The sequence below is a fragment of the Gopherus flavomarginatus genome, chromosome 6, assembly GCF_025201925.1.
Source record: "Gopherus flavomarginatus isolate rGopFla2 chromosome 6, rGopFla2.mat.asm, whole genome shotgun sequence".
Lineage (NCBI taxonomy): Eukaryota > Metazoa > Chordata > Testudines > Testudinidae > Gopherus > Gopherus flavomarginatus.
In genome coordinates, this window is record NC_066622.1 from 7599880 (window position 1) to 7625723 (window position 25844).

General features: G+C 44.3%; 1 protein-coding gene across 2 annotated transcripts in view; it reads right to left on the bottom strand.

The window, feature by feature from the left end:
- LRIG1 (leucine rich repeats and immunoglobulin like domains 1) overlaps positions 1 to 25844 on the bottom strand; it is a 138723-nt gene that overhangs the window by 74764 nt on the left and 38115 nt on the right. For both annotated transcript variants that reach the window (XM_050957303.1, XM_050957302.1), the window contains exons 2-3: positions 8490 to 8561; positions 3041 to 3115 (exon numbers count right to left, since the gene is read on the bottom strand). In XM_050957303.1, the coding sequence (XP_050813260.1) occupies positions 3041 to 3115; positions 8490 to 8561 (147 nt within the window). The remainder of the gene's footprint in view (positions 1 to 3040; positions 3116 to 8489; positions 8562 to 25844) is intronic.

Consider the following 25844-nt stretch of genomic DNA (forward strand, 5'->3'; position numbering starts at 1 on the left):
ACAGTTGCCTAGGCCCTGGAGGGGAAATCACCTAGTGGTACTGACACTGGTGGAAAAGGCAGAGCAGCAGCTAATGTGAAGGGGGAAGAGATACACCCCAGTGTTTACACATGCAAGGTAATGCACAATGGAAGCTACTGCTCATGAACATTGCTAGTTCTACATTAACTGTAACCATCAGAGAGTCATTGTGGGCAACCCAGTGAAAATATCTATTCCATATACAGCACAGGCAAACAGAAGCCCAAATCTTAAGGCGTCTACAGAACTTACAGATTCATAGATTCCAAGACCAGAAGGAACCACTGTGATCAACTAGACTGACCTCCTGCATTACACAGGCCATGGAACTTCCCCAAAGTAATTCCTAGAGCAGATCTTTTAGATAGGATAGGAAATAACATTGATAACATTATAATGCCATTATAACAAGTTATCTCCCATCCCTACCTGAAACTCTCTGTTCAGTTCTGGTCCAATAAACAGAAGAGATCCACAGATGGCCAACAAAAAGGATTAGAGGCCTAGAGAGACTTCCATGAGAACAGAGATTAAAATACACTTCTACCCTGATATAACGCAGTCCTCGGGAGCCAAAAAATCTTACTGTGCTATAGGTGAAACCACATTATATCGAACTTGCTTTGATCCACCGGAGTGCGCAGCCCCACCCCTCAAGCGCTGCTTTTCCATGTTATATCTGAATTCGTGTTATATTGGGTCGTGTTATATCAGGGTATAGGTGTATAAAGAGTCCCATTCTTTTTTTAAAAAAGGAGTGAACATGATACAGGAATAGAAAATAATGAATTGTACAGATAAGATAAAATCAGGTGCTTGTATTTACTCTCTCCTAATACAACAGCAAAGAACAGTCAATGAAATCAAATGAAAGGCAACTGATGGAAAGAAATGATTTTTATGCAACACATAATTAACCTGTGGAATTTATGGCCACAAGATAACAATGAAGCCAAAAACTTGCAAAGACAAAAGCATTAGACATTTATATGGATAATAAGAATATCCACATTAAAAAAAAAAGAAAGGGCAGGGGGTATAAACCTTCATGTCTATGGGCACACACCAACCCACCAACTGATAGGGTTAGGAATCAATTTCTGCTGGGGGTAGGTTATTCCATGATTGTTCTGCAATGAGTGCAGGGGACTGGACTAGATGACCTCTCAAAGTTCCTTCCAGTTCCATGATTAGAAGGATTACCAGATCTCTTAATGAAGCATCTTGCCATTATCAGGCAGAGATGAAGCACCAGGGGTGGTGGTGGTGGAGGGGGGGAAATGAGGTTCAGGCTCACTATCACTCACTGGGTCCCAGAGCCTGGGCTCCAGCCAGAGACCAAACATTTACGTCGCAGTTAAACAGCCCTGATCCTGAGACTGCTGACACAGGCCAGCCATGCGTTTTTAATTGCAGTATAGACAGACCCTCAGAGACAGAATGGGCCACTAGTCTAAGACAGTTCCAGTCTAGCAACTCCTCTATAGGTGTCAGGATGAAGAAAGGGAAACAGTCCGAAATAGCAACCAAAGCTTCGAGTCTCAGTGTCAAATTCTGCTCAGTCACAGCCACTGAAATCCAGAGCAGCTCCACTGCTGAGCAGAATGGGTCACTGAGCCCTCTGGTAAATTGGAGGCATCTCCATAGGCTCTGTCGAGATGCTAAAGGGTGGCTGCCTATTTTGGATGACTCCATGAAATAATATTTCTGAGAAGTAATTCACCCTAGCATTCCAAGGTTTTCATTTGGCCTTTGAATGCTACACCAATGCTAACACAACCTACCTCATGCTTCATTTACACAAAGTAGGGGTGTGTTAGAGCCACCTAATCCTTCTACAATACTGTCTTTCTAGTCCATGCTCAGCCAAGAGTCACAGCTTCTTCTTGACGTTGGAAAGAGTTAACGTAAAAAGGGAGACGGGGCATTCAGCAGGCATGCTTTGCCTTCAGAACCCAGGGCTCACTGCCAGCACAAATCTCAGAGCTACAGACTCCAGCAGCAATCTGATTAACAGCATTTAAAAACCAAGTCCCCTCAGCGCTGTCTATTGATTCTGTTTCATTTTTTAAAAGTAAACATAGATGAGGCAAACCCAAGGTTAAAGCCTAAGACACAAAGGTGTTCCTACTGGCCAGCCACAATGTATTGATAAAGGATGCTGCTGGGTTTACTGCTGATTTAGCTGGCTGGATCGCTCCCTGGGCAAATTTTAGAGTTGACTTAGGATGCAGGAAGCAGGTTTTGGGCAGCGGGCTAAGTTTCTCTTTACACAGCCTTTAAGATGTGTAATCCCAGCCGTCGCTAGCGGGACAGAGAAATACCTCCATGCCTGAGAAGTTACGTTTCAGACTTTCATACCAATGTTTGCAAACTGAAGATGTGTGTCCAGTTTAGTTACATAAATGCTCATAAAAAGGCAGCTGTTCTGAATGTTCCTACTCATCATTCTTCTCTCTCCAGTGACTCAGGGGCTGAAAGCTTTGGGGAGCTCCACCTTATTTGAAAATCAGTCTTACTACAAATAGCGATTGTGACAATCCTGCATGATGCTTACAGCTCCCAAAATGCTTCCTTCCATGCCTCTGAATTGGAAGTTCTCTGCACAGCCCTCTGACTTGCAGTATTACTGCCACCCCCAGGGTCAAAAGTCAGGCCTCTCAAAATCACCAGTGGCTCAAACAAATTAGATTTCTTTAAATAAATACATTAATTAGTTTTGGTTTCTTTTTATTTGCCTTCTGGATTTTAACCTTTAAGGTGCATTTAGGTCACATTTTCCAGCATTTCTCTGCAATCACGCAGGCTAGAGATTTGCTTTAATAAGAGCTGAGGTTCTCCTAACTCCTGGAGTTCGGGCTTTAAGTAAAACCATCACATTATCATGAGGCTCCCCATAAAAGCACAAGAGCTGGCAGCACTGGAACTGGCATTCCGTCAGTAACACTTTAAACCAGCCTGTAAATGACAACCGATTGCTGAAAGCAAAAAGAACAGGCATGCTGGAGCAATGACTTACAGGTAGAGGGAGACGATGTGGGAAGAAGGAGATCTCAGGGATGGAATTGCTGTCAGTTCATTGTTACTCAGGCGTCTGAAACAAACAGAAATTAAATTGTTTAAACAAGCAGCTCACAATGAAGTATGTACTAGCTTGATCTGGCCTGAGTTAGGTGTTTTGTATGAATGCCCAGCTAATTACCTGTCATCAGGACCGTAACTTGCCTACAAGTCTGATCATTCAGCAAATGTTTCCACGTTCAGGTGTTTGCTGTATCTGCCGTTCCTATCTCAAAGTCACTACCAAAAGCACGTCAGGCTAAACCCCCTTCTACACACTCGAGAGCCACCACGCTGAAAAGCATTAGTTGAACACCATACCAACCTGTGAGCACTTAATGGCACAACTCCCACTCCGGCTCAGCTTCCACAGAAGCTAATGGGAGCTGAGCTTGAGGGAGGATAATTATATGTGCACCTTTTGTGCTAGGCGGTGCACAACCACACCACAGGCAAAATTAAACCTTGTGACACCTCAGGTGAGTTATGCATCGTTAGCGGCATTTCACAATGGGAAACCAGAGGCACGGAGAGATGGAGTCTGTGGCACAGCTGGGAATGGAAGCCTGACCTCATGACAATCAGCAGCATTTCATAGAGTCACAGAATATCAGGGTTGGAAGGGACCTCAGGAGGTCATCTAGTCCAACCCCCTGCTCAAAGCAGGACCAAGCCCCAGACCGATTTTTGCCCCAAATCCCTAAATGGCCCCTCAAGGATTGAACTCACAACCCTGGGTTTAGCAGGCCAGTGCTCAAACCACTGAGCTATTCCTCCCCTATTCATCTGGCAGAAGCACCCATAGGCCTCAGTTGTGATCAGCATCCACGTGATACACACACATAGTAGGAGAAACCCTTGCCACCAAAGAGCTCGTCTACACACAATTTTTATACCACTTTAACTATACTGGTTCAAAACTAGTATAAGCATAGCCCGCTAGTGTGGGTGCAGTTATATTGGTGATTAAACTTACTGCTGTACATCTAGGGGAATGAACTATAGTATAAGGCACTTTTATGTCAGTAGGACTGTGACCGCACCAGCGGCTGTACCACTTTAAGCATTTTGATAAAAAAATTAGTTTGGTTAAATTCATAAAAACTTTGTGTGGACCAGGTGTAAGCACCAGAGCCTCCTCGAGAATAAGTGGGAGAAGCTCCATCCAAGATGGGGGGAGGGGGGGAGAGAGAGAGAGAGAGAGAGAGAGAGAGAGAGTGTCAAACCACAGTCCTAGGAACACTTATACCCAGTAAATAATAATGTGTTCATGGTCACACAGGAAGTCCATGGCACAGCCAGGAATTAATCCTAGTTCCTCCCCACACTGATGTGTCACCTTGATTCTTACTCTCAGGCAAGAAGCAGGATACTGGCTGCTTGGCTCAACTGTTTTAGAAACTGAAGAGCACAACTAGCTCTTATCTGGTACTTTTCATCCATAGAACTCACAGCACTTTTCAAGGGGGGTCAGTATCATTATCCTGATTTAACAGATGGGGTCTTGGAGGTACAGAAAGGGGGAGGTGACATGCCTATGGTCTCCCAGAAAGTCAGTACCAGAGCTGGGAATAAAAGTCAGGTCTCCTGAAACCTAGTGCTCAGTGCTCTGTCCACTAGGCCTCTCTGCAGGGACATACCAGGATGGTACGTTAAAAGTATCATGCAAGTAGCTCAAAAAAGGCGCACAAGCCACCACTTTGTTGCCTTAATCCCATTAATTAAAAAACATTGAATATAATAACTTTAAATAACTCAAAAGGGTAACTAACTCTATTTACACATCTGTCACATGTCTAGCGAACATTTGCTCTGATAAGGATACCTGCAATCTTTCTGAAGAACATTACTCATCAGCTACTGTTCTGCAGAGCCAACAACAATTGAGGAGGAGGTTTTGCTACTACTGAGCTATCAGATACAGAAATGTCTCTTCCATAGCCTAATATCAGAAGCATTTCTCTGAGTGAAAGCAGATCCGTGTCATGTGACCAGCTCTTCCTCAGTTTAAAGAGCCCTTGTTTGTATGGTGAATTAGTCAATTAATTACTATAACAGCCGCTTGTCTGGCTGCTGCAAAATTACCTAATTTCTTGGCCATCTTGTTTGCTTCCCCCTGACCATGCTGAAGCAATTACAGCCATGCCACTGCCAAGACAGAGTAAAGGGTAGCACTCATTGCAAGACTAACACCCCCTGGGGGTCCAGGAGCCCCCTCCATGATGTAGAATTTCACAGGGTCTCTTGTTACAATCTTTCTGGATTCCTGTTTACACAATCCCACCCTGCCCCTCCTAAAACTATTCCTCTGCATGGACTGAAGGACTCTGCTATAATGTGAAGTTAAAAGGCCAATGCACGGCTGCACTTAGCAAAAAATCCTTTCTGAAAACCTGCAGAAGGGTCCTTACGATGGCTGCTGAAAATTAATAATAATGCAACACAAATATCTGACACTCCCACACACACTCCACTAGGCAAACGGTGGACCCCCCCTCCAAAGGAATGAGAAGAGCAATCTTTCTTGCAGCTGCTTCAAAACTACACCTGACCTAGACTCAAATACCAGAAGCCTGTATAGAAGAGAAGTGGACCAGTGCCATCCTTTGTGCAGGACGGGAAGAGATAAGGGCAATTTAAATTAATCCTGTTTTGTAAACAATTTTTTTTTTGCGGGGGGGGGGGGGGAATTCCACAGTTAATCCACCACAGAACTTCCTTTTGGCTTCTCATATACTATGCAAGGTATTTGCTTTCACATGGGCTTGCAGGTAATGCCAATAGCATATTAACATGAGAAGCAGGAGGAGGAAAGATTATTATTCCCATTTTACAGATGGAGAATTGAGGCACAGAGCAAGAACTCACACAAAGGCAGATAGGAAGTCTGTGGCACAGCCAAATCAATGCATAGTGAAGTCATTTCCTATAAACAACCCTCCACACCCCAATGGACGTTACCTGTTTCAAAATGCACTAAGTGGGGTCCACTTTGTTTGACCATTAAACAAAAGAGATGTTAACACTCTCCTAAAATCTTCAAAAGTACAGGGGGGGAGGTAATACAGTAGTCACCATGCCACTATCAAAATCACACTGGGGAGTTGAATTTGGTGTGTTTGTGTGTATTGAAAAGGACAAACCCAACTAAAAATCCAGTCACCTAAGAAGAGTTACAGGAAGTTTTCAGGTACTTCATCTGCCTCCTGAGTTCCCCCTTTCAATCTGTGTGGTTTTACAATGTTTTGTTTTGTTTTTTAAAATAGAGAAAAAGTTAAGTCTCTCTCCCCTGTGACTGTGAGCAAAGCTGGCAAAACACAAAAGGGGAAAAGTAATTGACCAACTCTACAGTGGCTAGATGCAAAGTGCAGTCAAATACACAAAGTAAACTGGAAACAATGTTTATATTGCGTGCGCACAGGCGCACACATGAATGTATTTTACATAATTTGGGCTTAATTCCCATTTACATACATTGTAGGATCCCTTTAAACTGCCAGAGGGGTGTAAAGGAGCTTTAATGTAATTGAGACTCTTGCCCATTTTCCTCTGATGTGTTTCAAATGTCGCCATCCTGCTATAGCACTGACTGACTTGTAACAACAATATGCAAACAGTTCTCTCACTTCAGTGTGATTTTTAATTTGGCAACACTCCTTTATGTCTATCCCAGCAAAGTGGCTCAATCAGAGATAACGCTCCCAGATCTCAATTCTCTCCCAGACCTCAATTCTCATCTTGATTCACTGAGAGACCACTGAGAGATGGGCTGAGGCATGAGAAGGGTCTTCCTCCACTTTGCTTGTGCTGCATCCCTTCCCTCGTTCTAGGTGGTAAAGTCTTCAGGGCAGAGATTCTCTTACTCTGTATTGGTACAGTGCCTAGCGCAATGGAGCCCCATCCTCAACGGCTGCAATATAAGCAGTAAGAATTGAGGTGCCAAGCATCCAATCTTCATACCTCCAGCTACCCCTGAGGTCATATGTCTTCAGGTACTTTCATATATAAACCCATCACCAAGCCACTATGTGTTAGGGTAACATTCAATGACACAAGACCAGTGGGACTGGCTCTGTGGCTCTATTCTCTACACTCTGAGCAATTAAGCCTTTCCAGAGTTTAATTAACTTGGAAAGTGTAATTATATAGAAACCATTACTGCTCGTCTACATCTCTCTCTTTTTCTCATTGTTGCTCTTATAAATAATCATGCTTGTTTTAGAGCACTCCAGCTCCTCTTGCTGCATATTCCTCACCTAAAATCACGAACCTGTTACTTAATAACCAACTGACTGCTCTGTAATCAGGAGGGCCACAGAAGATTAGGCAGGAGGAGAAGTAGCAGGTTCATCTGTAGGGTCCAATCCTGCAGGCATCAGTCAGTCAAGACTCCAGCTGATTTAAATTGTTTTGGCTGTCTGAGGATATCAGGATCAGGCACAAGAGCTAATGCTTAATGAAAGGGGATGAAGGACAAGAAGAAACACATAATATCTACAGTGCACAGTGACATTTCTAAAAGGAAATGTTTCCCCAGCTTCCCAGGGGGCATCAGTAGCTTTTCCAACAGAAACCAAAACTCAAGCATGCCAGTAATTTAACATTCTAATGAAAGACCATTACCTCAACCCACCACTGAAGACATTGAGTCACTTTCATTTTTCACTACCCCAAGTCAGAGCCCATGGAAGTGCTAATAACATCTGACAATCAGAGCAGTAACGTGGGCAACAACCAGTGAATGTTTACAGAGATCGGAGTTACGAGAGCTTGCAAGTCCAGGGTCGAAATTCCTTCTGATGATATTATCTGTGATGAGGGGATCTCTTTTACTAGTACTCTGTACTTCACCAGTCCCTCCCCTCCCCCCCAAAACATGAAATAAAACCCATCGTTTTAGGTTCTCAAAGCAGACTGCAAACAAAATTTGTACTGGTTCCAAAAGCAATACAAACTCCAGAGGCAGGAAGAGACAGAGTTAAGTGCTTTCTCGTCCATTACACTACACCTTTGTTTCCTGGGAGATTTGGGTTAGGCTGGCATCAGATGTCACGGCTCAGTCCGTTCTGCCTTGCCGCAGGGATAGTCTTTCAGCAGAGTCGTGTGTGCGCTCAGGTGCGCTAACTGAATTACTCCCACAGAGCCATGCATGAAGGAGAGAGTGAGGCAAACACCAATGATTTCCAATAGCTGCATGCCAGTTTAATTGAGATGTTGTGGTCTACTAATTGACTGATTTACAGAAAAAGTAGCACATAGGTACAGTATGAAAAATACACCAAGTCCGATCTGCTGATGCAAGTCAACTAAGGGGTGTCTTGGGAAACTGTATACAGTTTCCTATTGCTCCATGCTCCACTGAGCCATCCTGGCAAAAATAAAATTAAAGCCTTGGAAAAAATACTTACACTTCCCGTAAGTTCGGCAGCTCTGCAAAGGCAGAAGGATCGATCTCTGTCAACTTGTTGTAGCTCAGGTTTCTGTTAAAATAAGAGACAGTGGGATCAGCAAACTACAGTCACTGTGCTCAGCAAAACCAGGTCATCTTAATTATTCTGGATTGCATTGTGAGATGATCTGCTGTTTTACAAGAGCACTTAAGAAAATCGGATGGAGGGGGAAGGGAAACTTTCTGCTGAGTAATTGAGCCAAATATTTTGTTTCTACTAGCAGAACATACACAGGTATTCCCTAGGTTTTCGTCTATTCATATTAATATATGCAGTTAATTTATCTTAATAGGATACATTTAAGTTTATTGTTTTCTTACTGGTTATTCATAACCGAGCTACTGATCGCAGATAAACAGAACATTTCCCTGTGCATTATATTAGTGAATCATCGTCTCAATACATACAATACATTTTCTAACAAGGCTACATCCATCAATATGTCTGAATGGTTCCTTTTTACCATAGACTTTGGCCTGGAACTCACTACATGGTGCTGCATGTACTTCATCCACAATTGTGCCAAATTATTGGGAACATGATTGCGCAAACACTCACCACCATTGCAGTGAATAACCCTTGGGCAGACTAGAACAATTAATGAACAAAATCGTGTGAGAAAACAAATACATGGCACCAGTTCTAAAGAACTACGCTTTGCTATAGCTTTGTGAAACCCTCAACTCCCCAAGTTCCATTCCCACATCTGCATGATCAGTACACCCCACATTACAGGTAAGGATGACAGAATTCAGGTAAGGAGGACTTACTGATAGAGTAAATGCTGATTAAAACCCAATCAACTAACAATGTGCAAGACTCAAATGGGGGCTAATTAATATGATGCAGGTGGTGTTGGTAAATTGTTACAAGCATGACATACAAAAGGAAGAGGCATATAGGTGGGGTTGTAGCAGGAAAAAAAGCAAGTGCCCAGAAATATAAGATAAATATGAGGGGGCCTGTTTTAGTTTTACATCATTCGACAGCCTGCTTTAGGCTATTACACCTGCTACAACTCAGGCCTTTTGCCTCCTCTGCACGGAGGTTACATCCTCTCGCTGATCTGGAGTTTGTACTGTCCATATCCCGCCTCTGAATCTGACCCAAAAAGGTTGATGCCTTAGGTTTAAATAAACCCCCAAAAATTCAGCTGCTCAGAATGCTCAATTGCTCACTGGGAACTGTGTAATTTTTCCCTCACACGTGGAAAAGTTGCACTACTTCAAAAGTCTTCTCTGGCTAGCATGAAACATGCAATCTTCTGCAAATACCTGCAGTGAAAGAGGACAATGCCTATTAACAGCACAGTGTAGACCCTTAATAGCTACACTAGTATCTAGGTCTGAAATATCGTATAAGCATCTATTTTAAAAATATGCTGTCCTGTACGCTCCTGCCATCTTTTAAAACACTCAGGAGACCTTTAAATCTATACTAGCCTAGTGCAGATATCCATTTCACTATGAACTCAACGACGTTTATCTAAATAAAAGTCAAACTACAGTTTAAACTAAGAGTAACATTTGAGAGCCAAGTCCATATTCATAGCACAACTACAATTAAAGTGCAATTTGTCCAGAGATTATATTACAACCCTTTTTTAAAAAAAACCACAAGGCAAAAATCAGGTTTGAGCTTGTCTGTGCCCTGAGTACAGACCAAAAAGGAGTGTTCAAAGAGAACATCCTACAGGCCTGACACAGAAAAAGAAAGTCACCTGAGGCGTGTTCTACACTAGGCAATTTTGGGGAAACATTTCTGTTGGCAGTTATACCTGCCCCTGGAAATTTTCACTACATGTATCTGACGAAGTGGGTATTCACCCACGAAAGCTCTTGCTCCAATATGTCTGTTAGTCTATAAGGTGCCACAGGACTCTCTGCTGCTTTTACAGACCCAGACTAACACGGCTACCCCTCTGATACTATTCCTATCGGTGCTACCACTGGGTTAGCAGAAACACAGTCTAAGGGAAAACCTTCTTGGGGAGGATGGCAATGTACACTAAGGCCACTTTACCTTCTCCTGACAGAATAAAGGGCTTGGTATAAATGAGAATGTATCTTTCTACTTTAAGTATTTATATGTCTCCCTCCCCATTGCTGTATTATCTGAACACCTCACAATATAGTATATTTATCCCTACAACCTCCTGGGAGGTAAGGACGTGCCATTAGCCCCAATGTACAGATGGAGAACTGAGGCACAGAGAGGCTAAGTGACATGCCCAAGGTCACACCAGAAATCTGTGGCAGAGTAAGGAATTAAACCCAGGTTGCCCACTGGCTAGTGCCCTAGCTACTGGACCATCCTTCCTCTGTAGCCAGTATCAGGACCTTGTGTAGATGAAGATCTGACATTGCAGAGCTAGAGACATACAGATACAAAAGGTCTATGGGACTTTATTGTCAATTCTTCAGAAGACAAGGGTTGAAACAGACTCATGGTAAAGCATTTGTTTCTAAGGGCGTGTCTTCACTGCAGAGGTAGCCTGCATAATCAGCATCAAGGTGTGCATGCTGGGGTTAGCCTAGAACAGGGGTGAGCATCCACCCTGCCAAGCCACAGTTGAGTTACCACATCCTCACTGGCGGTGCTAGGGCTTCTGGGGGCATACTCCAAGGTTCTCTGCTTTGCAGTAAGCTGAGCTTCTCTCTGATTCCTTCCCAGTGAGTTGCGAAATAACGTGTCTGCCCTTTGGGGCATATGGAAGGGGGGTAGGAGGATAGTAGGAAGGCACTGGAAGATTATCAGCACTGGAGTTATTTAGCCTGCATCCTCATTCCGGTTGGTGAGTTACCAGCTCATCTGAAAGTACCACTAAGCTCAGGTGGGAGTGATGTGTGTGGATGGGTGGGCTAGGGGCAACACTGAGTAACAGGCTGGGCTAATTTTGCAGTCAAGACATACACTTAGGCTCAATCCTGAAAGCTGCTCCATGCGAGCAGATCTCTGCACCCCTACCCAAGCAGCATATAGATTCGGGGATAAAGCCTGCAATCCTCCTAATTCCTATGAACTTGTTTTTGCAGCTAAGCAGCTTCTAAATTCATGAATGCAGCCAGCTAGCATAGTTTCATTCTATATCCATTATTAGTGTGCTGTGTATTACAAAAATCACATTCCGCAAAGAGACCAAATCGTAAAAATCAATGTTATAATACTTTCTACTTATAACGTACCTTCTGTGCAAAGATCTCAAAGCTCTCTGCAAACATGAAATCACCCCTCTGACACAAGAAAGTATCATCTCCATGTTATAGATGGGGAAAGCAGGCAGAAAACATTACAGAGGAATATCACGTGGAAAAGGCAGGGGGTTTCTTGTTTAGCTGAAGCATCATCTTCACTATGTGACACGTTTTGTTTTCCCAACAGTGGTTGAAGGGTAATTCTGAACTACGTGATCGCAATATTTTAGTCTTTAGTTGTGAATGCAAAATATCTCCTCCCTGTGGGTGTACCTGGCCTTTAAAAACTCGGATACTCAGCACACCTGGGAAGGGAAAGGAGCTTCTGCTGTGTCTATCAGTGCTTCAAACACTTAATCATGATGACATGAAAGCAAAGATCTCAGCAGGTTAAAGCTTCTCAGGCTCGCAGGTTAAGGTGACTATGGGTAATCTTTTATCAGGGAACCGTAACCTTTCCAATGTGGCAAACCAGGGTAAGCCCCGTGGTAGGCCGAGTCGGTTTGTTTACCTGCCACGTCCACAGGTTCGGCCGATCGTAGCTCCCACTGGCCACGGATCGCTGCTCCGGGCCAATGGGGGCTGTGGGAAGCGGCGCGGGCCGAGGGACGTACTGGCCACCGCTTCCTGCAGCTCCCATTGGCCTGGAGCAGCGAACCGTGGCCAGTGGGAGCTGCAATCGGCCAAACTTGGGGACGCAACAGGTAAACAAACCAGCCCGGCCTGCCAGGGACCTTACCCTGGTGGGCTGCATGCCAAAGGTTGCCCATCCCTGTTTTACATTGTTGTTATGGTTCCAGAGATCTGAAGACTTTCAGAGCCACCACACAGGTTTCCGGCTATTCTTGTGTCATAACAATATGTTGCTTATTCCAGCCAGAGCTATGGAATTTACCAACTCCACCCCACACTGCAGAATTAGGCACCAATATCTAAATTTGTTGTTTGTTTGGTTTTCACAGGCTAGGAAATACAATCTGAAAAACAGGAACCAAGGGTAAATCAATGCAGTGCTATCTTCTTGAGTCTCCAGACAACCTGAAACAACACACGTGAACTATACATGTTCATTACTTTAGACTGCCAATTTTAAAATCCACAGGACCATTTAAATGTCAACTTTGTTAACTATTTTACTGCTGGACACTAGCAGAAACATTCAGTTAACGGTAATGTCTGGTATCAGAGGGTAGCCGTGTTAGTCTGGATCTGTAAAAGCAGCAAAGAATCCTGTGGCACCTTATAGACTAACAGACGTTTTGGAGCATGAGCTTTCGTGGGTGAATACCCACTTCCTCAGATGCATGAGGTAATGTCTGATTATCCCACCTTTGCATGCCCCCCTAGGTGCCCAAGACTCAATTCACCCTACCCCACCTACCCAAACCTCCATCTTCCTGCTGACCTCAGCTATATGATGCAGTTCTGCATTATCGATACAGAAATCTGCAGCCCATTAAACACTGAAAATATGGGACCAGCGTAAAATAAATGGAATATATTTAACCAAATAGCACAGGAGCTCCTGCTCCAATTGTACTACTCATTTTCACATGCTGTATTCCAGCAAGATCATCACTGTTTTAATTTATGGTAAGATACTGGAGACTTTCTAGTCTGCAGCATCAATAGCCCAAGGGGGCTTTGTTCCCAAATTCAGCTCCTTGATACAGAGTATACGGCACCTCGGTCAGAACATGCAAATGTTAAAGAGACGTAGTATGATTCAGTAGGCAGGGGTACTACATTAGGAGTCAGGACACCTGGGTTCTGTTCTTGGCTCTGTCCTGCTGTGTAACCAAGCTGTTTCGCCTATCTGCTCCTGTTCCCTCTGCCACCCTTTGCTTGTCTTGCCTATTTAGATTGTAAATAAAAATCGAGGTAGGGACTGTCTCAGTTTGTAAGGTGCCTAGCGCAATTAGGGCTTGTCTACATCAGAAAGTTGCAGCGCTGGTGAGGGAGTTACAGCGCTGCAACTTTGAAGGTGTACACATCTGCAGGGCACCACCAGCGCTGCAACTCCCTGTTTGCAGCGCTGGCCGTACTCCCGTTTTGTCTCGGGTGTAGAGGATCCAGCGCTGGTGATCCAGCGCTGGTAATCCAATGTAGACACTTACCAGCGCTTTTCTTGACCTCCGTGGAAGGAGGAAGCCTCTGGTAATCAAGCTGGTCTCCTTTCCCGGTTTGCTCTCTCGTTCCCGGAGCCCCGAGCAAGCAGGTCTCCTTCCCTGCGGTTTGCTGGGTGGCTCCGGGAACGAGAGAGCAAACCGCGGCGAAGCGGGTCTCCTTTCCCGGTTTGCTCTCTCGTTCCCGGAGCCCCGAGCAAGCAGGTCTCCTTCCCTGCGGTTTGCTGGGTGGCTCCGGGAACGAGAGAGCAAACCGCGGCGAAGCGGGTCTCCTTTCCCGGTTTGCTCTCTCGTTCCCGGAGCCCCGAGCAAGCAGGTCTCCTTCCCTGCGGTTTGCTGGGTGGCTCCGGGAACGAGAGAGCAAACCGCGGCGAAGCGGGTCTCCTTTCCCGGTTTGCTCTCTCGTTCCCGGAGCCCCGAGCAAGCAGGTCTCCTTCCCTGCGGTTTGCTGGGTGGCTCCGGGAACGAGAGAGCAAACCACGGCGAAGCGGGTCTCCTTTCCCGGTTTGCTCTCTCGTTCCCGGAGCCCCGAGCAAGCAGGTCTCCTTCCCTGCGGTTTGCTGGGTGGCTCCGGGAACGAGAGAGCAAACCGCGGCGAAGCGGGTCTCCTTTCCCGGTTTGCTCTCTCGTTCCCGGAGCCCCGAGCAAGCAGGTCTCCTTCCCTGCGGTTTGCTGGGTGGCTCCGGGAACGAGAGAGCAAACCGCGGCGAAGCGGGTCTCCTTTCCCGGTTTGCTCTCGCGTTCCCCGAACCGCCGAGCAAGCAGGTCTCCTTCCCTGCGGTTTGCAGGGGGGTTCGCGGAACGCGAGAGCAAACCGCGGCGAAGCTGGTCTCCTTTCCCGGTTTGCTCTCGCGTTCCCGGAACCCCCCTTGAAGCCGCCCAACAGCGCTGCAGTGTGGCCACATCTAACACCACTTGCAGCGCTGGTTGCTGTAAGTGTGGCCACTCTGCAGCGCTGGCCCTATACAGCTGTACTAATACAGCTGTAACAACCAGCGCTGCAAAACTTTAGATGTAGACATGGCCTTAGGCTCCAATCTTGGTAGGGAGCTTCTAGGTGCTACTGGAATGCAAATAAAGGAAGGGAAGACAATGTTCCCTGCAGTCTAAAGATCAGTTTAAATGCAAAAAACAAACAAAAAAAAGCCAAGGCTACTGTTTGTTAATTCACCATTAGCTTTGATCCTCTCCAAATCAACTTCACACAGAGCAGCAGGAAAATAAGACTGGCATAGGGTGCCAGGATCAGAAACCCTGGTCGTAAGTGCCAGAGAAACAGTTCTCCAATTAGTATAAATTATCAAGTTTCTAATATACCACAGCTGAGAGCGAGCAAGAAGGGTTTTATTCCAGTGAGGAATTCCTTTGTCTAATGCAGTGCCTGAACTATGCAATTGCTAAATGGCTTTTGTGTTGGGCAAATATTTCTGCCTTATGTTTTAAGATTTCTTATTACTAAAACAATCTGCACCCAGCATGCCCCTAAAGTACTAGCCAAGTTACCTGTCAGCTCTGGATCAAGGAGCTGCAACACAGTAGCCTTATGTGAATATCATCTACAGTTACACTGTTTCATGTATCCCCAAGAAGGCAGAACCCCCTGGCCACAAACTCCAGAATATTGTCTGGAGAATGAGTTCAACCACTGTGATTAGTCAGTGGGTTGCTACTAAAATTCGGTGTGTTGATAACTGTGTCTCCTGTTGGAATCGAAACAGGATTCTTAGCAATTGAACTAAGAAAAGCTAGCTTGGCTTTATGCCTTGTGTAGTGCTCTGCAACCGTTTTATGCTTTAGATTTAACTATTACAAATTCTTCATTTCTTCCTTTTACTGGCTAAACCAGCGATGCGCTGGTATGTAAGCTTTGTCCATACCTGTCACTAAAGGAGGCATGATCAAGAATTGAGACTATGGTCAACTGACGTAGGAGGGGCCTTCTGTATGTAGTGTTTGCCTTTATTTGGGACTGTAAAATAGCACTGCAGGCCACTGAACTTCGTAAACGTGACTAAAAAGATGACAGTGTCTCAGCTGGGACGCGGAATCCTGGCTAAATAATCAGGTACACATCCTGATTCTTAATTTCCTCCGATGCTCTTTAAGTGCCATAACAACATTGCACATTCCAAAGTCAGTTTTACCAGTGAAGGCCTCCTTTAAAGGAGACCAAATTCCATGGAGCTGCATGACTTTGCTCAGCTGGAGAATGCTATATAAATTCTCTTTCCACACATCCCAAGGGTCAATCAAGGTGCTAATGCAGCAGCATTCATAGTGTGCTTTGTTCACACTGCTAACATGTAAAAAACAAAAACAAAACAACCTTCCTTTCAAAATAGGAATTATTGGCTTGTTTGTTGAACAAAGTAACAAACACACAAATGACTCTGCAGCAGCAGCAGAATTTTGCTCAGTGCAAGGTTTGAGCTTCGGATTCTTAAGTCAAAACCATTTATCTGTCAGTGAAGCAGACTGGGTCCAAACTATATCTGCACCTTGCAGTGACAGGCAGGAGAGAAAGGGAGAATGTCTGGGAACTCTGTTACTGCCAGCTGCGGCTTTCATTAAACATTTGGTCAACCGTTGTCATAACACAACTTTTCACTGTTCACGCACAAAAGGAGTGGAGAGCCTTGAACAATTGAGCCCTGCAATAGAAATTCCTCTTGCTAATCTGCTGAAAGATAGCTGCCTAGCCCACAGTATATTGAAGAGAAACCCCTCCCCCCATTCCCAAATGTTTGTAGATGCTTTACCGCACAGCACACAATTGGTTGGATATGAAAAGCAAAAGATGCAAATTTACTGGGAACAGGCTAGGGGAGGGGAGGGAAAACATGTTCCTGTTTCTGAAGACAAGCAACTGTGGAACAGAGCCTGCTTGAATTTAAACCAGTTCACAAATTCCAGGAAAGGCTGTAGAATCCCCTTCACAGCAGAAACTCTGGAGAAACTCAAAGTTCAACTTACTTTTACTACCCACCTAGCCAGGATAAGGAGGAGTAACAATACTTTTTCCAGCCCCCCCAAAATGTCAATAGCTGATATGGCCTAAGAGCATCTTAGGAGTGTTCTAGGGGTGGAAGATTTTTCAAACGTAGCTTCAGAAGACCACTTTTGTGCTCCGCCAACCCAGGCAAGCCAAGCATCCAGTTCGCTCCCCTGCCATAAATTAAAGGAGCCTAGAGGCTGTTGTAACTCATGCAGATCCTGATAGCAGCACTGCATGGGAGAATTTGCAACTGAGCCAGATTTATCAATCTGCCGCTAGAGATAGCGGTAACTCAAGGGAGCCACATAAGCCATCCTCCAGGGTTGGAAAGAACTTTTTTCCACTGGGCAGGTTATTCCTTAACGGCTTTCTGCAGCAGAGATTGAGGCAAGAAATGAAGCGTCTTGTATTGTCAGAACCAGGATATTGGAACATATAGGCCACTGGTCCAATCCATTCTGGAAATTCCTATCTTCTAAACTTTTTAAAATAATCATTACATTACAACCTTAGGCACCCTCAATTCCAGGGATAAAATAAGTCAAGCTCCTTCAAAAGTTGTAACTGACACAGCCATGTGTATATATAGTAGTTTTTCTTTATTGACTTTTCAATGGTAACTAAGTTTTTCAATCTTTCAAATTGCTTCTGTCAAGTTAAGCCCCAGATCCATGTATTAAAATAAAATACACTGTGTAGATGAACTGTATCACTCCCAAGGGTCTATAGTCTACTGTGTTCGTATAAATAAGCATCACTATACAAAGCATGTCATATTGATGTCTTTTGATCCACATCTAAGCATTCTGTAAGCCAGGTCAGCACTGACAAGTCACTGTTCTAAAATTTGGGCTTGTCCCATAATAGTATTTTTCCTTCCTGAATAGAGTTTAAAGACTAAGGGTTTGTCCTTGCTGCAGAGTTAACTCAATGGACCTGCACTCAAGTTATTTCCCTCACGTTAGCCTTCCTCGAGTGAGAACAGCCACAATGAAAACAACACTTGAGCTGCCACCCTTACCCTGGTTCATAGCACTGCAGTAAACTGAGCCACTCCATTAATTATTTTGCAGTCTCTTACGGGGGAAATTATTAATAATTGTATGAAGGCAGAGCCTAGGAGCCCTAGTCAAACATCAAGACCCCACTGTGATGGGCACTGTAGAAACACATAAAAAACTAGTCCCTGCCCCAAAGAGCTTCCAGTCAAAGTTTGCCTGCCCTTTCTGGGTACGTGCCTGGAAGTGGGGTTAATCTGGCAACTCTCCATTCAAACTGGTCTGTGCCAAATGCTGGCATTAGCACAATCCATGTGACCCTCATTTTGGAAAAAAAGGAGGCTGATACAGAGCAGGTGAAGCAGGGACACGTATTTCAGCAGAGGCTTGTTGCCATGACAAGCACACTATGCTTTGCTAAGAGCACGGCAGCTGTACCTAGAGATGGAGCAGTGGCAACAGCTGGGGAATTGTGGGAAGACATTGAAAGTCTAGCAGCATCTGAGTGGCATTAACCTGCATCCACAATTAAGAGCATTCAGAATAGCAGCTGACAAGTTGTGCTCACCTGAGCGTTAGCCCATACCTCTCTGCCCCCCATGATGGCCAACTCAACTAAATAGCAGCACCACACTTGAATGAAAGTTTTTGTGAATCAACTTAAAGGCAATGCTTGCGTTATAATCAAGAGTTAACCTTGCTGTGAAGACAAAGAAGCCATCCAGCTACCAAACAAGTGCACTGTGAATCCTTCTGAGCAATGAGTAACAATAACACTGATTAAATGGAAATTAATGTAGAATGATTACCAAAGAAGCAATACCTGTTGCAGTTATATTCAGTCACTAATGAAAATCTTCAAATGCAAATTATTATAATTTAAAAAAACACAGCTGGAATCCAATGTACTGTACTACAATTTAACTTAACACAGTTGATATTTGCAATTTAAGAAATTATGAAATCTCTTCAGCATATTTAAGCAACTTTAGAGGACAAGTCTCGGCCTGAGTTTTTCCCTTGCCACTTTGCAAGTGTAACTGTTTTCACCCACAAGAGAAGGACAGCACATATTTGGCATGCAAAGACACTGGTGCATTTAAATCCGGCAAACAATCACCAGCACTGTGCGATCCACTTGCACAATGCTTGAGACGGCTGGAAATTTTAAAAAATCTACAAGCCATCAATTCTCCCACAGAGAAGGGAAAATAAAATTTTCAGTGACTAACAAAGACAAAAAAACCACTTTCTGTCAAAGAATATCAAACTACATTTGTATAGAACCAAAAATCTCAAAATTCATTCAGTTTTAAGTATCAGAGGGGTAGCTGTGTTAGTCTGGATCTGCAAAAAGCAACAAAGAGTCCTGTGGCACCTTATAGACTAACAGACGTATTGGAGCATGAGCTTTCATGGGTGACACATATAATGGAAATTTCCAGAGGCAGGTATAAATATGCAGGCCAGAAATCAGTCTGGAGATAACGAGGTTAGTTCAATCAGGGAGGATGAGGCCCTCTACTAGCAGTAAAGGTGTGAACACCAAGGGAGGAGAAACTGCTTTTGTAGTTGGCTAGCCATTCACAGTCTTTGTTTAATCCTGAGCTGATGGTGTCAAAATTCATTTTTACAGTCTTAAGCAAACTAGTATGGATTTGTTTTCATTGATATGGTTTTTAGAAGTGTCCCGTTAAGTGATTCCCCAAGTATTTTAAGGAAAATTCTTTTAAAAAGAATTAGCACTAACATAAAAATAAGCTTCAATCTATGTGCAAAGTTTCTGAGGATCTCTGAGGATTACAAACAGCTACACTACAGATTTAGGGCTTGGCTACTCTTGAAACTCCAAAGCGCTGCTGCGGGAGTGCTCCCGCGGCAGCGCTTTGAAGTGCGAGTGTGGTCGCAGTGCCAGCGCTGGGAGAGAGCTCTCGCAATGCTGCAAGTACTCCACCTCCCCGTGGGGATTAGCTTAGAGCACTGGGAACCGCGCTCCCAGTGCTGGGGCACTATTTACACTGGCGCTTTGCAGCGCTGTAACTTGCTGCGCTCGGGGGGGGGGCACAGGCAGCATCTACACTACAGTGCTACAGCAGAGTCACTGTAGCATTTCAAGTATGGACAAACCCTGAGGTATAGAGATGTTAAGTCTCTATACCTGAAAGGGAGTCAACTGCCTGAAAGGGGTTCCACAGAGGATGGCTCTAGACTGTTCTCAGTGGTACCAGATGACAGAACAAGGAGTAATGGTCTCTTTTTCACTAAGAGGGTGGTGAAGCACTGGAATGAGTTACCTAGGGAGATGGTGGAATCTCCTTCATTAGAGGTTTTTAAGGTCTGGCCTGACAAAGCCCTGGCTGGGATGATTTAGCTGGCGTTGGTCCTGCTTTGAGCAGGGGTTGGACTAGATGACCTCCTGAGGTCCCTTCCAACCCTGAGATTCTATGATTCTAAGTGATTTGACAATGAGACAGTAGGTCAGTGACAGAGCCAGGAACAGAAGTCTGGTCACCTGGTTCCCCTTCTATAACCATTAGACTACACTGTCCTGCCAAAACCCAGGAATTTTACCTTCTGGTGATATGAGTGGCCTTTCCCTGTAAGTCCAGCAGGGATCCTGGCCTATAGCAGAAGTGAAGGGAAAGACTACAGAGAGTGAAGGAGGTGTGACAATGTAGTCAGCAAAGTTTTCTCCACTTCTGACAAAATAACAGCAGCCTCTGCAGTTAATGCAGCTTTAAAACATCCTATGATGAATGCACGCTCCTCCGTTCCACAAATGACAGTGTAGTCCAAGGCAACTTTGCACAGCACAGGGAGGAAACGCCCCCCTGGCGATACCAGGCAATTGCTTACCTGTACCAAATAAAGTGAACAACTGCTGGTTCTATTAATCTGCACTGTGCCAACAGAGAGTCTATCACTTTCCAAGAATACACTGAGCCACCACTGGCAAGAACTGAACCAAAAGCAAACTACTCTAAAAAGGGGAAAAACACTGAAATAAAATCATTTATATTTAGCAGTATCACAGAATCACAGAATCTCAGGGTTGGAAGGGACCTCAGGAGGGATCTAGTCCAACCCCCTGCTCAAAGCAGGACCAACCCCCAACTAAATCATCCCAGCCAGGGCTTTGCCAAGCCGGGCCTTAAAAACCTCTAAGGAAGGAGATTCCACCACCTCCCTAGGTAACCCATTCCAGTGCTTCACCACCCTCCTAATGAAAAAGTTTTTCCTAATATCCAACTTAGACCCCCCCCCTGCAACTTGAGACCATTACTCCTTGTTCTGTCATCAGGTACCACTGAGAACAGTCTAGATCCATCCTCTTTGGAACCCCCTTTTCAGGGAGTTGAAAGCAGCTATCAAATCCCCCCTCAGTCTTCTCTTCTGTACCCTTACAGGCTGCCAGTTTTGCCATGTGTGACTAGCCGGGAGATGGAGAACAGAATTAGGATGAGGAAGATTTTTTAATCCACAAATTAACTTGAAATTCCATCTTTCATCTACCTTCTGTACCTATATGGAACGCTCCATGTCTGTTGTTTTGTGACATTAAGTGGCATTTTAATTAGCAAAACAAGGCACGTCCTAAAACCATAACGTGCTTACCATATACGAACAAACTTGTCATGTTGATCAGACAGATTTTCTTTTTCTCCTCACAGAGATTTCTAAAAGAATATTCTATCTCTAGAAGGCAAAAAGTGCAGTTTGGTTGGTGGTTGTTTTTTAATTATATTACATAAATTAGTCCTAGTTTCACTGGCATGTTTCTTATGCGGATCAACGTGAGGGAAGACTTTTCTAGCAATATTTTCAATTAAGGATCCCGACTGTGTATTTAACATACTAACTCAATTTATTGAGGATTAAAAACTATGTAATATATGTACTTGTCTGTCTTTGAGCATAATTGCTAAACCTCCATTAACCGATATATAATACACAAGGGCACTGATAAATCAACATCAAATATGATTTACTGGACTACAGGTTAAAACTCTGCGCTCCAGCAAAGCAAATATTTTCATCTGTAAAATTGTACAACTCCATGGCTGCTCATTGAAGATAAATGATGTTAAACCTTTTGTTTTTTTAAGATGTGCAGGGGGTTGGAGGAATTAATAATGATTAAGTTCAATTGCAGCGATCCCAAAGCTCGTATCATAACCTTTCCAAAATCCAGCAGCAGGATTATTGGTCGAGTGCAGATGGAGAGAGTTCAGCACTCCCTGAACACTGTTCTGAACTTAAGTGTTCATGGTTTAAGATAACATCCCAGGTCAGCAGCCCTGCACTAACATCCAACAGACATATTCTAAAATAAGCCTTCTGCCAGAAAATGACGTGTCCTGCACTTCCCAGAGATTCAAATGCTTTCATAATGTCAATAAAGCCCAAGCATTTCTGTTAACTTCGGAATGTTTAAACTAAAGTTTCCCTCTCATTCCACACCTCCGTTTATTTCTTGGAAACATGCATTTAATAAATGGGTCACAGGGTCCAACTTCCAGGATGCAGTTAATAAGTGCCACCACTGGTGCATACACAGTCTCCCAGCATGTAGGAAGCTGCGGAAAGGATTTATAATATTCACTGCTCACTCCAGGTGCTTTTCAGTTGGCCAAAACCAAAAAAAGAAAAACAAGTTTGCAACATTAAACCAATCAAGCAAATGACAAATTCTCAGTATGCTTTTCTGATCCCACCTTCCAATAAAGACGGGGGGAAACTGGTCATCATAAGCACCGTGTGACGCTCTCATGGGCTCCTTAGGAAGGAGACTGCACCAACCTGAGATGTTGGTTATCAACAGGAGCTGCAAAAATATGCCCCTTTCACTTTGGGAGGGCTGCCCCATAAGCAGTATCTAGACTGCAAACTACTACTTCAGGGCATGAATAGCCACTGATGAAATTCAAGTGAGGACGAGGTAGTTTAAAGACATTGTTCGCCATGCTAAACAGGACCTCTCACCCCAAGAGAGTTACATTAACATTGTAACTAAATCTACAATCTAGTAGAGCCTCAATTACTACTGAGCAACATTACTCTTGTACTCACTTCGGCCAAGTAGAGCTGAGGCTACTACCTGCCTGTGGGACACAACTGTGCATTCGCCAATCCCTTTTCCAGTCACCGAGTCTGAAAGGCTCTGTCTGGTTCTGTGAAAGCCAGTCCAATCAATCATTAATTCTTTGGAGAAGGCAGAGAACTTGTTAAGACGGTATTTACTCATCCTTTCATTCTCTCTCTGTTCTTATTAATAGTTAATCTGCTCCCCAAAACACATGCGACTTTGAAAGAGCACAAAGGGATATGTATGTGCCAGTTAAAACTAGTCAGGCAAAAAACAAATCTTATAAAAACAGCAGGCAGATATTTCTACTACAGCTTCAGAATACAAGTGCTGCCAGTTTGCTGAGCCTCTCCTGCGCGTGCCACTTGCTTTTTTAAAATAGCAGACGAGTTCTACATCACTTCCTGTCCTCCTAAACCTGAAGGGAATAAAACATAATGGGTCACCATGTCCCAGAACCAGCCATTACTCGCTTTCAGCACCAACCAAAGCCAAACATGCCAAGTTATTTAGCAAATTAATGCTTTCTCTCATGCACACTTCCAACGCTCAGCTAAGAATGTCAGACACCCATCTCACTGTGAATTAGTTTTCATTTTTAGTTGCACCACCATCTCATTGGCTCCTCTATAACAACTGGTTTTAAGAGATCAGACAAAACAGCTCTCTCTGCAAATATCTCCCGATGCAGAAATTTGCTTAATCCAACCCTCAAGCTCATCCTGGTGTTCCTGAAAAAGGTGACCGGAGTGGGGAAATAATACATGTTTCGAAATGTGCCTGGTTAATTGTACAACTATGTCTGTGGAGGACAAATCCATTCCGGACTCCAGGAGGGATCGGCTTATACCCAGAAATGCACGTTTTAGTTACCCCTCAACATTAGCTCACATCTTACAACTACCCATCTTAAAATCAAGCTAGACAGCTGGACTTTCCGCAGTAGTCCACTGCACAGCCTGTCAGAAAGATTTTTGAGGAATGTGAAGATCTTGCTGGGTGATTTGAGAAAGACTGTGTCTATATTCTTAAGCAATGAGGGTGAAGGACTAATATGCATGGCATAAATCACAAGTCAAGAGCATTGCAGGGCACAAAATCTGGTTCTAACCCTCTAGACAGTCCCCAAACTGTGGCGCGCAAAGGAACATCCAGGTGCATGGCGGGGCCTAGGCTAGCCCCCACAGGGGGGCAGGGAGGGACCGCCAGCTAGCCCCTCCCCCATCCCCAGCTCTGCTCCAGTTCCATCCCCAGCTGCATCCCTTGCACTGGTCCTGGCCCCAGCCTTGGCGCAGCACTGTTCCCACCCAACCCACAGCATTGGCCCCTGGCGCGGCCCCACTACCAGCCCCAGCCCCATCCCCAATGTCAGCCCTCTTACTCCTGGCCGCGTTTCCCCCGCCCCCGGAGCCACGGCCCCATTCCTGACCCTTGGGGGGGTGGGGGGGAGGCACAAAACAGGGGCAAGGGGGAGCATGACCCGCAAAAGTTTGGGGACCACTGCCCTAAACGTATGAAATCTACAGCAGACAGCCCTCCATATTTGGTTTTAAAATTGTACTTTTTTAAAATTTTGCAACAACAAACAGTATTTTACAGGAGAAACATGCACATTTTGTGCTAAAAAAATTGTAAACTGGCAACCTTCAGTAAAGGTATGTGATTTATGTAGGCACACACCCTCTTTTCTTTTGAGTAATCAATGTCCGATCGTAATGCACTTTCATTTCAACCAGTTTTATATTAGCAATAAAGCACCAGGCAATTTAATGGATTTCTAACCCCAAATTGGTAGCTGTCATGCGTCCAATTGATTCAATCTGTTCATTTTTAGAGGAAGCTCGGGAACAGAATGCTAGAAATAAAACCAACAGCACTACAGAAATAGACAGAGAGAATCAAATGCTCTGCCCCTTTATTTTAAACTGACCTTCGATGGGTTTTAATTGACCTTCACTATGGAGCGGTTGCTTTATAAAGAAAATGCTTCCATACAGATCACGAGAGAGAAAAATAAAAGCCAGATACGTTAGTTTATCTTCCAGCACAAGCAAAACAAACCTATCACGAAGTTATCTTTAGCAAGACATGGAAAAAAGCAGCCTTTTAGAGTCAGCTGAAACTAAAACGAATACGTATTATACTTTAGGTTCCAAGCAAAACTTTCCTATTAGATAAAAGTACTTTCCTTGCAAGTGCGCCAGTACAATAGTTTCAACTTCTCCCATACTTTCCAACATCACAAACTATAACTGCAGCCTATAGTGCCTGGTAACAGATAACTATAATGCACTTCAGGCAATCAGGAGGCAACGGCTTGCATCACATAAGCTGAAGGATGCACTGCAGAGGTTTCCAAAGGGTGGTCCACAGAGCACTTGCTGATGGCCAGAGAGGCCTAGCTTGTCATATATTGCTTGACACATATTAAAAAACTTCCCGTATATTTCTTTTCATGTAAACAATTGCTCTAGTTACCACAGATGTGATATGAAACTGTAAATGGATGCGCCCCTCGCCCACCTCTGTGCCAGCTGGTGTCCTCGATACTTTGAATGAAGTCTACAGTAAGACTGACAAAACACTGGAAAATTATATCGCCTGTTATCCAAAAACAGTGCACCTGATGAATGCCAGCAACAGTGCAAGCACTAATATCAATAGGGCTCAGCTATCTTCTGCAGCTTGGCTGAGCAGATGTGAGTGAAGTTTCTGAACCTCTTTTGCAGTAGTGATAGTACACCACTCATAGTACCAAAACACCTGCACCGCTGCTGGGAGACTGGTACAAAGATTTATAATGCAGAGGCAGCCAGAGTCCAAGCATATGACATACAAAAGCCACAGAAGGTTTAAGTCTACTGCTGATTTCCAGTCCTCCTATCACTGCCAGAAACTAGGATTGAACAACTGG